This window comes from Suricata suricatta, chromosome 13 (assembly GCF_006229205.1).
Source record: "Suricata suricatta isolate VVHF042 chromosome 13, meerkat_22Aug2017_6uvM2_HiC, whole genome shotgun sequence".
NCBI classification, from domain to species: Eukaryota; Metazoa; Chordata; class Mammalia; order Carnivora; family Herpestidae; genus Suricata; species Suricata suricatta.
In genome coordinates, this window is record NC_043712.1 from 21334338 (window position 1) to 21346954 (window position 12617).

A 12617-nucleotide genomic window follows, 5' to 3' on the forward strand; every position below is an offset into this window, starting at 1 on the left:
CGATCCGCCCCGGCCCGGGGGTGGGGGCAGCCCAGCCCCCCTGCTCGCGGCGCTTGGGCCGGCTGACCGGCCGGGGCCCCAGGGTGGCGGGCAGTGTCGGCCCGTCCCGTCTGACCCCGCCGTGGCCCCGGGTCCCAACTATTTTGGGAGTTCTAGAAATGAAGCTTTGGGGGGAAGGGGAGAAAGTGCCTTTCTGAAACACCCTGGAAATCAGCGGAAAGGTCAAGAATAGGCGGTGACCCTCAGGTGGTGCAAGAAGGACGGGAGGGCGGAGAGGGTCGCGGTGCTAGACGCAGGCGGAACCGCGGGGTGACAGCGCTTTCAGAAAGGAGACCCCGGGCACACTCGACCGTAAACGATGCAATTTTTCAGGGAACGGCGATCCACGTTCGGGGAGAGCTGTGGTCACCCTGAATCCCAGGCCGCCCCGCCCGCCGCCCGGGTTCACCTCGATGCTTTGTGGGAAGTGTAGTTCCAGGGCGCCACAGGCCCACGCTGGGGTCACAAAAATTGAATTTTCCTAGAACATGTAAGATGATTTCTGATTGCGTTTGGGGTGGTCAGATGAAATGCTGAGGTTGAGCGTTTGTTTGTTTGTTTCTTCAGTGCTGCCCTTCAGTTTATGACAAAAACAAGAAAGGTGTTACTTAGGGATGATGTGGGTTTTAAATGGAATGAAGCATGGGTGAGGAGTCGCAAGCCTTGTGAAGTTTTTGTTGTTCTAGTCCCTTCTGAATTTCCATAGGAAAGTAGTTAGAAACATAGTAATTTCTGTTTCTTTGGTGTTTGGCAGTGTGAAGCTACTTTTATATATACACGTGATCTCATTCTTGCCCTCATAACAACCTTGTGAAGCAGGTAGGTAGGAATTATCCTTGTTTTAAAGAGGAGGCAGGTTTAGAGAGATTAACTTCCTTGCTGCTTTGACATAAAACTGGTGTAGCAGGAGTAATGTTTGTTCATTTTGAAGCTGAAATAAACAGTTGGTGTGACCCTGGGCATGATGGAGAGTCTGAGTGGACAAGGTCTCATGGTGAGTTTAGACATAGATGTGTTTTGAGAGCCAGAGTTGATTGCTTCTCTGTCAGTTCCAAACCTCCTGGGGAGAGCAGTTCCCTGATTTTTTTTCTTCCATTTTTGTTGTGTTGTTGTTGTTGTAGTTATTGTGGTAAAATACACATGGCATAAAGTTTACCATCATTACCGTTTTTAAGTGTACACTTTAGTAGTTATTGTGCAACCATCACCACCATCCATTTCCAGAACTCTTTTCACCTTGCAAAATGGGGGCACCTGGGTGGCTCAGTTGGTTAAGCGTCAGACGTCGGCTCAGGTCATGATCTCGCGGTTCGTGGGTTTGAGCCCTGCGTCCTTCTCTGTGCTGACAGCTAGCTCAGAGCCTGGAGCCTGCTGCAGATTCTGTGTCTCCCCCTCTCTCTGCCCCTCCCCTGCTCACTCTCTGTCTCTGTCTGTCTCTCTCTCTCTCTCAAAATAAAGACATTTAAAAAAATTAAAAAAATAAAGCAAAATTGAAACTTTATACCCATTGAACCTTATTAACTCCTTATCCTGCCCCACCCCACCCCCTGGACTCCCTGGCAACCACCATCCTGCTGGCTGTCTCCTTGACTTTGCTCTAGGTGTCTCATATAAGTGGAATCATACATGATTTGTCTCTCTGTGGCTGCCCTATTTCACTTGGCATAATGTTCTCAAAGTTCATCCATGTTGTAGCATGTGACAATATTTTCTTCATTTTTAAGTTGAATGATATTCCATTGTGTGTGTATCACATTCTCTCATCCATTGTTCTGTTGACGGACACTTGGGTTGCTTATACATCTTACCTGTTGTGGATAGTGCTGCTATGAACGTGGGTGTACAAATATTTCTTTGAGATTCTACTTCCAATTCTTTTGGGTATTATATGCAGAGGTGGGACTCTTTGATCTTATGGTAATTCAATCTTTAAGTCTTTGAAGGACCAGCATACTGTTTTCCACTGCGGCTGTTGTCATGTCCTGCCAACAGTTCACAAAGGTTCCAATTTTTCCACATCCTCGCCAACACTTATTATTTTCTTCTGTATTTTTGAAAGTAGCCATTGCAATGGGTATGCGGTGGTCTGTTTAAATTGTTATGCTGCATGGTATCTGGGTTCCTGATGTACCACTAAACGCTTTAAAATCTGAATTACCATTTAGAATGGAGCACAAAACTAGAAAAAGAATTGGGTGTCATTCTGTGTGGCTGGCGTATGTGTGTAGATGCAGTGCGCTCCTGTGTATTCGGTACCTGGTACGGTGCTGGTAGTCCTTCTGGTGAAGGAACTTATGTGGCTTTTGTAGCTCCTGGAAAAGTTAGGAACAGATAATTCCAGTCCTTGCTTTTCCATTTTTTTTGTTTGGTCACATTATCAGTCATCAACCACAAAGATCTGTTGACTTGGTTTCGGTGCTTCAGCAGAGATTAAATGCTTGTCAGCTGGTACCTTAGACTAATTTAACTTGAAATTAAATAAGTAAGTGGCTAAGAAGTTTCAAAGAAGCCACTTTTAGTTTTAGAATGGGTATAATAAAAGGAGAGATGACTGATGGAAAGATGCTTTATAAAATTTTTTAAAAAGGAGCCACAAATCTGAATATTTGCTGGTCATTGGTTTTCAGTAGTAGATGAAAATAAAAGCAAACTATTGAATGCCAGCATTATTTTTTCCCCTAGTATTTTATTGTAAAAATCTTCAAAAATACAGCCAAGTTGAAAGTGAGCATTCATATACTCACTAGTTTTGCATTTGATATTTTGTTAGCTTTATTATAGATCTGTCCATCTTTCCATTTTTTACAATTATTTTATTATTTTTCATTAAAAAATTGTGGTAAAATACACATAAAAGTTAATCATTTTTAATTGTATGGTTGAGTGGCATTGATTACTCAATCCATCGTTTTTTGATGTATTTCAAAGTAAATTGGAGCTATTTGTAAACATCCCCCTCAATATTTCAGGACTAGCATTAAGTGCTTTGTGAATATTCTTTTATGTGTCAAAGTAATCCTAAGGAGTAGGCAAAATTATTATTGCTGTTTTATGTCATGGAAAACAGACTTTTTAGGTTCCCACGTCCTGCAGCAAGTGAGTTGGAATTGGATCCCACGGGTCTCAGACTCCCTTGTGCACTCAGCCAGGCTTTAGGCTCGTACCTCCGTGCACCAGAGTGTTCACGCGGACGGAATTATCTAGTCAGATGGGCTGCTGAAATCTCAGACAAAAAGATCTCGTCAGATGGTCTGCTAAAATCTTAGCTGGATGTTACTATTACAACATTGACTGCTGTTTAGCGTTGCTGTGGGGTGCAGAGAAACACCGCAGTCCACCAACGGAATTATAATACTACTGAGAAGAAGAAGGGAGAATAACTGTAAACAAATATGTAAGGACCAAAATGTATGATTACATAATATAGATAATGCTAAAATAATATTATCTGTGGTTCCCATGTCTTCTAAACAGAAGACGTATGGCTGGTAACACTGGGTTTCTATAGATTCCAGATCAGCATTTGTTATCTTTGTATTTGAGGTGATACACGTGCCATACATTCAAATTAAATCTACAGTTGTTTTCAGTTGTGTCCGTCACTGTACTTTGCAGGACCTCCTGAGAAGCAGAACTGTTAGGTTTCTCTTTTATTTCATTTTTATTGATTGGTTGGTTGATAAGTATCATTGACACATGAAAGGTAAGCAGGACAGTCTTGGGCTGGGATATCTTTTTATTAAAAAAAATTTTTTTTTAACATTTATTTACTTTTAAGAGACAGAGAGAGACAGATCATGGGCAGGAGAGGGACACACAGAATCGGAAGCAGGCTCCAGGCTCTGATCTGGCAGCACAGAGCCTGATGCGGGGCTTGAACTCATGGACTATGAGATCTCGACCTGAGTCGAAGTTGGATGCTCAACCGACTGAACCACCCAGGCGACCCGGGCTGGGATTTCTTAGAATCTGTTATCCTTTCACAAATATCATACAATTGTCACTTTGAGTCAGGTGATTGTAAAGCTTAATGTTTACCAAAAGATTACCATGTGTTTTAAAAGTTTCCTTGTACATATTATATGAATCCTTACAGCAACCCCCTGAGTTTGGTCCTGTTACTGTCTCAGTGATGAAACTTCCTTCATGTTATAGAGTTAGGACTTGAATTGAGGTTCTCTGGTTCCAAAGTTTATGTTAATTCTGACTGCTTTTCTCTGAAAGGGAAAATATACAGTTTATAACAAGAGCAACATGTTCTCCCTGGCTCCCCAGGTGCCTTACTAGCCTCCAGAAGAAATCTGCTGTAGTGTATAAAATGTGGCAGTATTCTGACATTTACTGCATAGAAATAATAGATTTTTGGGTGAGATGCCACAGTAGAGAAGAGTTAATTCTGATTGTTAAAGATAGTTCTGAAATCTAGTTTGTAAATTACTTGAGCTCATAGTCTGTAGGTTTTTTTTTCTCTTTATCTTTAGGGTGCTATAACTGTTTGGAATGAAATGAAATTCAGTGTAGGGCATGTGGGCTAGTTTGTCTTCTCATACCCTCTGCCATTTCATGGAAAAGTTGACATTATAGTTATATTTCAGGAGTGGATAGGGGGATTTCTGACAGAGGGAAGGAAGCATTTGAGACTTTTCACCTGGTCAGTTGTTTAGTGGTTTCATATTCTGGGCTTTATAATTATAAGGCATCCTTAGAATCTGATCTTCATTGGGATAAAGACAACCCAAGGAGTAATGGCCTGTAATCTTAAAGCACACTGACACTATTCAATTTGACTGTTTGACATGACCCCTGGGGAACTTCACTTGGCAAAAGTTGGCTGGATAATCAACATGTCAAATACCTTTTGAGAGAGGCTCTGCCAGTGCCAGGAATCCTCGTGGCTTCTAGAGGAGGAGACGTGGGACGCGGTCTGTAGGTAAACGTGACTCTGTGGGCAGACTGACCTCACCCCAGAGGCAGCCATCCATGCAGCTGAGCTGATCTTTGTAAATCAAGTCTGTATCGTTTAAATTTTGGTTACTTAGTCACATAGGAAAAGTTAAAATGAAAACAATGATATTTCTGTTTTTTTAAAAATCAACTTCTAATTTTTCATTTTCACCCCATTCTGTTTTGTAAGCCTTCAAGAAACTAATGTTTAGTAAAGGCCAATGTCAGTGAGAATAGTTGGCACTGGGTCATTTGACCTTGTTCGGAAGATAGATGTTAAAATTGTAGACACTGCCAGGGTGCTCAGATGGTCTGATCCAAGTTTCTGGTCTCTGGTTTCAGGCCTGGCCGGTCTCTGCCTTGATGCCTGCCATCTTATGTGGCTTGTTTTCCCCACACATTTTCCAGTTAAAGAAGCAGACTTAAAACTGACCAACTTCTGGTTCTGTCTTCATAGGGTGTATAAGGCAGTGTAGAAATGGGTTTGTATATGAATATAAGAACTCATATGAAGCATGATATGAAAAATGCCTAACATAGTTCTTTGGAAATGTCAAGTAAGAATAGCATTCCAGGTTAAGAGAAAAATAGCTTGAGCTAAGACATAGAGGTTGGAAAATTCTGTGTATTTTCAGAGAAAGTGTGAGTGAGTCTCACATACTGAAATAGGGGTGCTGTGGCTGCATGAAGTACTGGGAAAAGAGATCAAATTTGTAGTCTGGTACTTGGCCCTTTTTACCTGTTATGTTCTTTTTACGATTTGGGATCTTGGGCAAATTATCTTACCTTTCTAGGTCTCAGTTTCTTTCTCATAAAATTGGGACAAGAAGTACTCATAGTGTTGTTATGATTAATGTATGTGAAAATGCACTGTATAAACAATTAAGGTCTATATAAATTATTATTATCATTTGGAGGGGCGGTCGGAGATGAAGCTGGGAGGATAGGCCGGGACCAGCTTGTGTGGGAATGCCATCACAGCTGGTTTGAACTTTGTTCTGTAGACAGAAGAGGACCATCAAAGGCTTTTAAGCTGGGGTGTAACATGAGTCGATCTGTTTTATAAGGATAACAGGTGGCAGTGGTGTTAACACTGATTGTAGGAATCAAGAGACCAAGAGCAGCAGTGTCCAAGTGAAAGACACGTAGGGTCTGAAGTGGGACGGGGTAGTGGATTTGGCAAGAAGGTAATATAACCTAGACTCCTTAAAACAGACCGAAATTATTGGCCAAGTTGATGAGCATTATTAAAGAGAGCAAGGAGTTAGAGATGATTCTAAGAATCTACTTGAGAGATCGGGGTGGAGTGGAGATTTGTAATCTTTAGACAGATTTAGGGAGGTGGAAGTAGAGAAAAGAGAGAACAAGTTTGTGTTCAATAAACAAAGTATTTGTTGAGTGAATAAGTTGAATTATTGAGGCACCCATGTTGTTTAGGGAGACTGTTTTTTATAAATTTTTTTATGTCTTTATTATTTTATTTTCAGAGACAGAGAGGGAGTACGGGAGGGGCAGAGAGAGAGAGGGAGACACAGAACTTGAAGCAGGCTCCAGACTCTGAGCTGTCAGCACAGAGCATGACATGGGGCTTGAACCCATGGACTGTGAGATCATGATCTGAGCTAAAGTTGGACACTTAACAGACTGAGCCACCCACGTGCCCCTAGGGAGACTGCTTTGAATAGTGTCCAAAACATCTGGTGTTGGAGTCAGAGATGGTTTTGAATCCTGGCTCTCCTGCTTTTTTATTAATGTCCTTAAACAGGGGACCTAACTTCTGGGCTTTGGTTTTCTCATCTGTAAAATGGAATATAACAAAATCTGTTTCACAGAGTTGTTATAAGAGAGAGAAGAGATAATAATGCATGTTAAGAACTTGGCATAGTGCTAGGCACATGGATTCCTGTGTGTAGGAACTTAGGTTCTGACGCTTGGGAGAGCGTGGGGGTGATGATGGAATCATGAGAATGGACACATTGTCTTAAGGACAGCTGTCTGGGGCCGTGCACATGTAGGGGTGAGAAGAAGACAAAAACCTGGGAAGGGGATCAGGAGTGCTGAGAGAGGGCAGAGGTTCCCAGGGTTATGAATATTAACCGTTTGCGTTCTCAGTTGTAATGTACTAATAACGTGTACGCACCTACTAATACTCGTCTTGTAAAAATGTTATATAATTACACTTTCTTCTAATTTTAATGTAAGGCTTTGTATGCTGATGATTTTTATGTATATGTTCACATATACATATGTGATGAAATATATGTTGTATTGATATTCTAGTTTTTTAGTCTTCTGTGAATAATTATCAGTGTGTTTAAGAAATATTAGCCTATTACCTCTATATAATAAATTTCATTTGTGGACACATTCCTTACTCTTTCTCCAATTGGGTAATCACTGTAATTTTTTTTTCCTCCTCATTCTGAATTTACAAAGCAGGGCACAGAAATGAAAAGTGCTTTCTTTGCTTTCTTAATGGTAGCTATGAGTATAAATCTTTTAATTGTTTTCTTTCCTGGTGTTCTAAATAATAGATTCTTTATACAATTGCATGTGTACGAGTGGATGAACGTACCACTGGTGGTCCAGAGGATTTTTGTCAAGACTGGATAAACCATGTATCACATTGATTGTAGAGGTTAGTAGTTCCTTAGTTCCTTAGGATGTGTGCCCTTTTTTGTAGCAGCATTTAAAAATGCATAGGTTATCACGTAGCAGTTTCCTGCCAAGATCTTGATGGGTTTTTCTCCTTTTCTAGCTATCCTGAGAGGGTTGGTGAAGTTCATGTTAGTTTATACATTCCCGAAACCTCTATTCTCTGTCATCGCACAAACATACATTTAAAAATCAGCGAGAGAGAGTAAAAAGAAAACTTGAAGACATTACTTAGATGTGTGCACAAGGAAAAATCTATGACTGTTCGTTTACAAGTGGTATTGCCTGCCACGGCCACAAAAAATGATTTTACATGCTACAGGAGTGTCATCCTGGAGATAATTGTTTTATTTGTAAAAAAAAAAAAAAAAAAAAGGTGTTAAAAGAGGCATCATCATCGTAATTGGATATTCCTAATTTTGCCTTTTTGACATCTACTGTGATGGAAAAGCCACTTAGTTCTACTTCATTCTGAGGCTGAATATGTATGGTGTCAATGTCATTCTTGGATGATATTGGATGGTCCTTTGATTGAAACTCTGTAAGTTCAGATTGCAGTTCCCTGATCTCATGAGCTCAGTATCCAGTGAGTACCTGGAATTTTGTGGCTTCAATTCAAAGTTCATTTTGTTGCTATCTTCTGTTGCATTCCCCTTCCCCCAGTGCATTCTGGTTTTCAGTATGTGTATTGCTGATGATGTGCATGATGCCTTAATTCATTTAGGTGGAATTTTGATGGAGAGAGTGAGTGGAATATTTATAAATCAAAGTTCAACTTCAGAATAAACGGTTTATTTTTGCTATCTTCATTCCATTTTAGAAAAATGGAAAATTGGGAGGTAGGAGGAATTGTTTAGAAGAAAAATGGGGAGATTGTTTATTTGCTCCTAGATTCTTTCTCGCTCAGTGTTTTTGGGTCTGTGACTGATGTGTTAATGAAATTATGATCTCCTGAAGGCAAGCAGTATACTACAAATGCTGGAATTTAAATAGTGACTTAAATAAAGAATATTCTAATGTTCACACATCCAGATGAGTATTATCCTAAGTAATAGCTGCTTTGGGTGGATCTTCATTACCACATATTTGACTTTTATGCAGTCTGACCTCTTGCATAGTATATACTGTCTCCTCCAAGCCAGATTTCATCAGCTGAGCTAATCTCTTTGTTCATCAGTTTACTAACAGATTCCTAACGGGGCACCTGCCAGCTGCTGTCTCTGGGGGAAAGGACTTCCTTGGGAGGTGGGAGTGGTTGTGGAGATCAGGGCATCTGGAGTCTGGCACTTACTCATAAAATCTGGGTAATAGATGAGGGCTTCTGTCACCTTTTGGTGAGCTACTATAAATTGCTACCAATCCCCTCCTTTCCCTTGCTAGACGTTAAATGTATAAAGTTCTGACTTTTTTAATGCACGAGGAGTTAATATTTTATGCATTCAACAGGTATTTGAGCAATCACTTTCTGTAAGGGCCTGAATTAAGTGCTGGGACACCAAGAAAGTTAAGTCACAGTTTCTCAACCTGAGGAGTTCTATAAAAGGACAGAGTGTATGGGTGGGTAGTCAGGTGGAATCAGATTGAAATCACACCTAGAAGAACTGCTTTCGTCTAGGGAGGAGAAGATTGGGCAGTTCCATAATGTATAGCAAAACCCAGTGAGTGCTAAGAGAGATGTTGAAGAGGTCTCTGAGAGTTTGTAGGGCCCAAATGGGATGTACATGTTGTGGAGCATGGGATATTTGAGCGGAACCTTGAATGGGAAGGTTTGGCTGTGTGGAGATGGAGAGGTAGTCAGGAGAGGTTGGGAGAGTATTCCTGGTTGGGGAACTTGGTTGACCAAATCATTGGGCAAGAAAACATGGCACACTTAAGCTATTGCAGTTTGGATGGCTGTTGGGGAGTAATGGGGTACATGGTTGAGAAGGTTCCTTTGAGGCTAGGTTGGCCCAGTCTTAGAAAGGACTCCTTCCCTCTCTGATCTAATTATTTACCTAGGCTTGTGCTAGCTGCTTATTATTTTTTTTAATGTACTTTCATGGAAGGACTTCTTCCTTGCCCTCCACAGCTCCACTTTGACAGAGACCTTCGATATTTGTATATGGACCCAGTTGTAAGCAGGCTTAAGTGAGAAGAGGGCACTTACTATAAAGAGTCAGGGAGTTTCATGGAAGTAACAGGGGTCTTCAAGAACTAGAGATCATCCAGTTCTCCCAGCCACGTCCGTGCCCATTCTTTCTTCAGGCCAGACTTCTGATTTTATGCTTCCCAGGAGAGCCTAAAGATGCCCCTGTCATGTCCACTGGCTTATTCTCTTAGGTCCACGCACTCAAGGGAGGCTTGACTTTTGGGTGCCAGTTTTGAGTTGCTGAGGAAGGTATGAATTGACTCAGACTTCTGTCTAGTGAGCCTTTGTATCATTTCCACCTGCTTTCTCTGCTTCAGCAGCGTATAATTTAACAAGCAGGCGTGAGCATTGCATTTGGAGTTGGACTGGCTTGGAGTTTGAATCCTAGCCCTGCCACTTACTACCTTACAATCTTGATCAACAGTTATGTTTGCTGGTTTGTTTGCTTTGTAAATATTTCAAAAGATTTTTAAAAATTTTATGTGTTTATTTAGAGAGAGAGAAGGTGTGTGCATGCAAGTGGGGGAGGGGCAGAGAGAGGGGGAGAGCTTGAGAATCCCAGGCAGCCTCTGTGCTGAGCGTGGGGCTGAGTGGGCCGAACGCAGGGCTTGAGCTCCACAACCGTGAGATCGTGACCTGGTCGGAAGTCAAGTCAGTCACGTAGCCGATCGAGCTACCCGGGTGCTGCAGTCAACATGCTTAATGAATTCTAGACTCTGTTTCTTCACCTGTAAGTTGGAACTAATATTCCCTTACTTCACTGAATGGTACTTCAGAGGTAGGTGCTGCATTTCTAGTGTGTTCTCTCTAGGTTCAGCTTTCGATTCTTTGTCTAATTAGATGGATGACCTTTGGCAAATCAATCAAATTTTTTATCTATAAATGCAGACAGTAGTTGCCCACTTACAGTGTTTTTTGAGGCTCAAAAGGCCATGTCAGAACTGCTTTGTGACTGTGCGGACGTGTGTGTAGTAATCAGAAGAAAATAAATACCATTGGTGGGATATTACCTTGTGACATTATTCCATTATAGTTTAGTATATTTCTGTGGTAACTTGACAGCTCTTTCTCAAAATATTGTAGCTTTAGAGTATTCATTGATTTTTCGTGCAGTCTAGGTATTTTCAGCTTTCCATTTCAGTCGGAGCTTCCACTAACAGGATTTGTGATTTACAATTTAAAATTTACTTTCACATTTGGGAAAAAATGATGTTCTTTGTAGAAAACTTAAGCAACTTTAAAAACATTCCTAAACCTGTTACCCTGAAATAACCATTTTTTCTTTTTAGTTTACACAAGTAATTCATGCTCATGAAGTAAGTTAGTAATGACATAAAATTAAGCCAAAGAAGAATCCTCTGAAATTCCACCACATGGAGATAACTATTACTTAAATTTTCCTATTCTTTTTGAGTGTATCTGCTTCCTTTGCATACTTGGTGAGGAATGTTTTGACGTTCAGGTGGTGATGAAGAGATGATACATCTGAGGAAGCTGACGGATTGCTGCAGCTTCCCTTTCTTTCCTTTTTTTTCTTTTTAAACTTTTATCCTCTAACTGGTGATGTGAATGACAAACCTGTATTTACTTTTTCTAATCCAATAGAAAGTAGCCTTTCCTCTTTAACTCAGAAGTCAAAGTTGTATTTTTTGGAGTGATCTAAAGAACAAGTGGTTTGTGTAGGTAGTTTTATTTGTCAGGAATAATTACATGTTTTCACATATATCAGTGGCTACGGGTGGATAACACTGAAATGAAGTCTTTGAACCTTAACGGTTTAGGCCTTTTTCTTTGTCTTTACATAGAGAAACTAAAGGCAGGTGAATAATATGAGTTACAGAATTATTTAATGAAGAGTAAATAAGTATATTTATTTTTAGTAGTTTTCTTCCTTACATGAATGAAATAGTAGACATAACCTAAACTAGAAATTGATTTTTATTTTGAGGTTGAAGAATTTCAGTATTTTTGATTTTTTTTTCTGAATAAGTTTTTAAAAAAAGTTTATTATTATTATTATTATTATTATTATTATTTTATTATTGTTATTTTGGAGCAGATTGAGGTTTCGGTTTCTCTCCCCTGAGAAGGCACTGAGCTCTCCCATGGAAGCCCCGGCTCCCAGCCCTCCCCCATCACCATCACGCATGGTGCATTTTTGAACCAAGGATAAACTGCATTGATGCATAATCACTTGAAGTCCACAGTTTATATTACAGTTTACTCTTGGTGTCCTCTGTTCTATGTGTTTGGACAGATAGCCATGATTATAATACCATTTCTTTTTGGCACTGAAAAAATATTGTTTGTATGTACCAGTTTACTTATCCACTCCCTACCGAAGGGCATCTTGGGTGGGGCTACTCCCCTACTGAAGGGCTTCTGAGTGTTGGCAATTCTGAATAAAGCTGCTCTAAATATCCCTGTCCAGATCTTTGTGTGGACAGAAGTTTGCAGCTCCTTTGGGTAAATACCAAGGAGTGAAATTGCTGGATCATATGGTAAGACTATGTTTAGTTGTTGTTGTTTGTTTATTTTGAGAGAGGGAGTGCATGTATGCAAGTGGGGAGGGGTAGAGAGAGAGGGAGAGAGAGAACCGCTAGGAGTGGAGCCTGACACGGGGCTCCATCTCACAACCTCTATATTATGACCTGAGCCGCTAACAAGAGTTGGATGCTTAGCCAACTGAGCCACTCAGGCACCTGGGACTGTTATTAATGAATTAATTAAAAAAATTTTAAGGTTTATTCATTTTTCAGAGACAGAGAGACAGAGCGTGAGTGGGGGAATGGCAGAGAGAGAGATGGAGACACAGAATCTGAAGCAGGGTCCAGGCTTTGAGCTGTCCGCG

General features: G+C 40.6%; 1 protein-coding gene across 1 annotated transcript in view; it reads left to right on the forward strand.

Moving 5' to 3' along the window:
• The first annotated feature begins 7532 nt into the window (after nt 1–7532).
• Nucleotides 7533–12617, forward strand: part of ECPAS (Ecm29 proteasome adaptor and scaffold) — a 91031-nt gene continuing 85946 nt past the window's right edge. Inside the window, exon 1 of the mRNA XM_029919580.1 lies at nt 7533–7621. Within this exon, the coding sequence (XP_029775440.1) occupies nt 7600–7621 (22 nt within the window). The 5' untranslated portion in view covers nt 7533–7599. The remainder of the gene's footprint in view (nt 7622–12617) is intronic.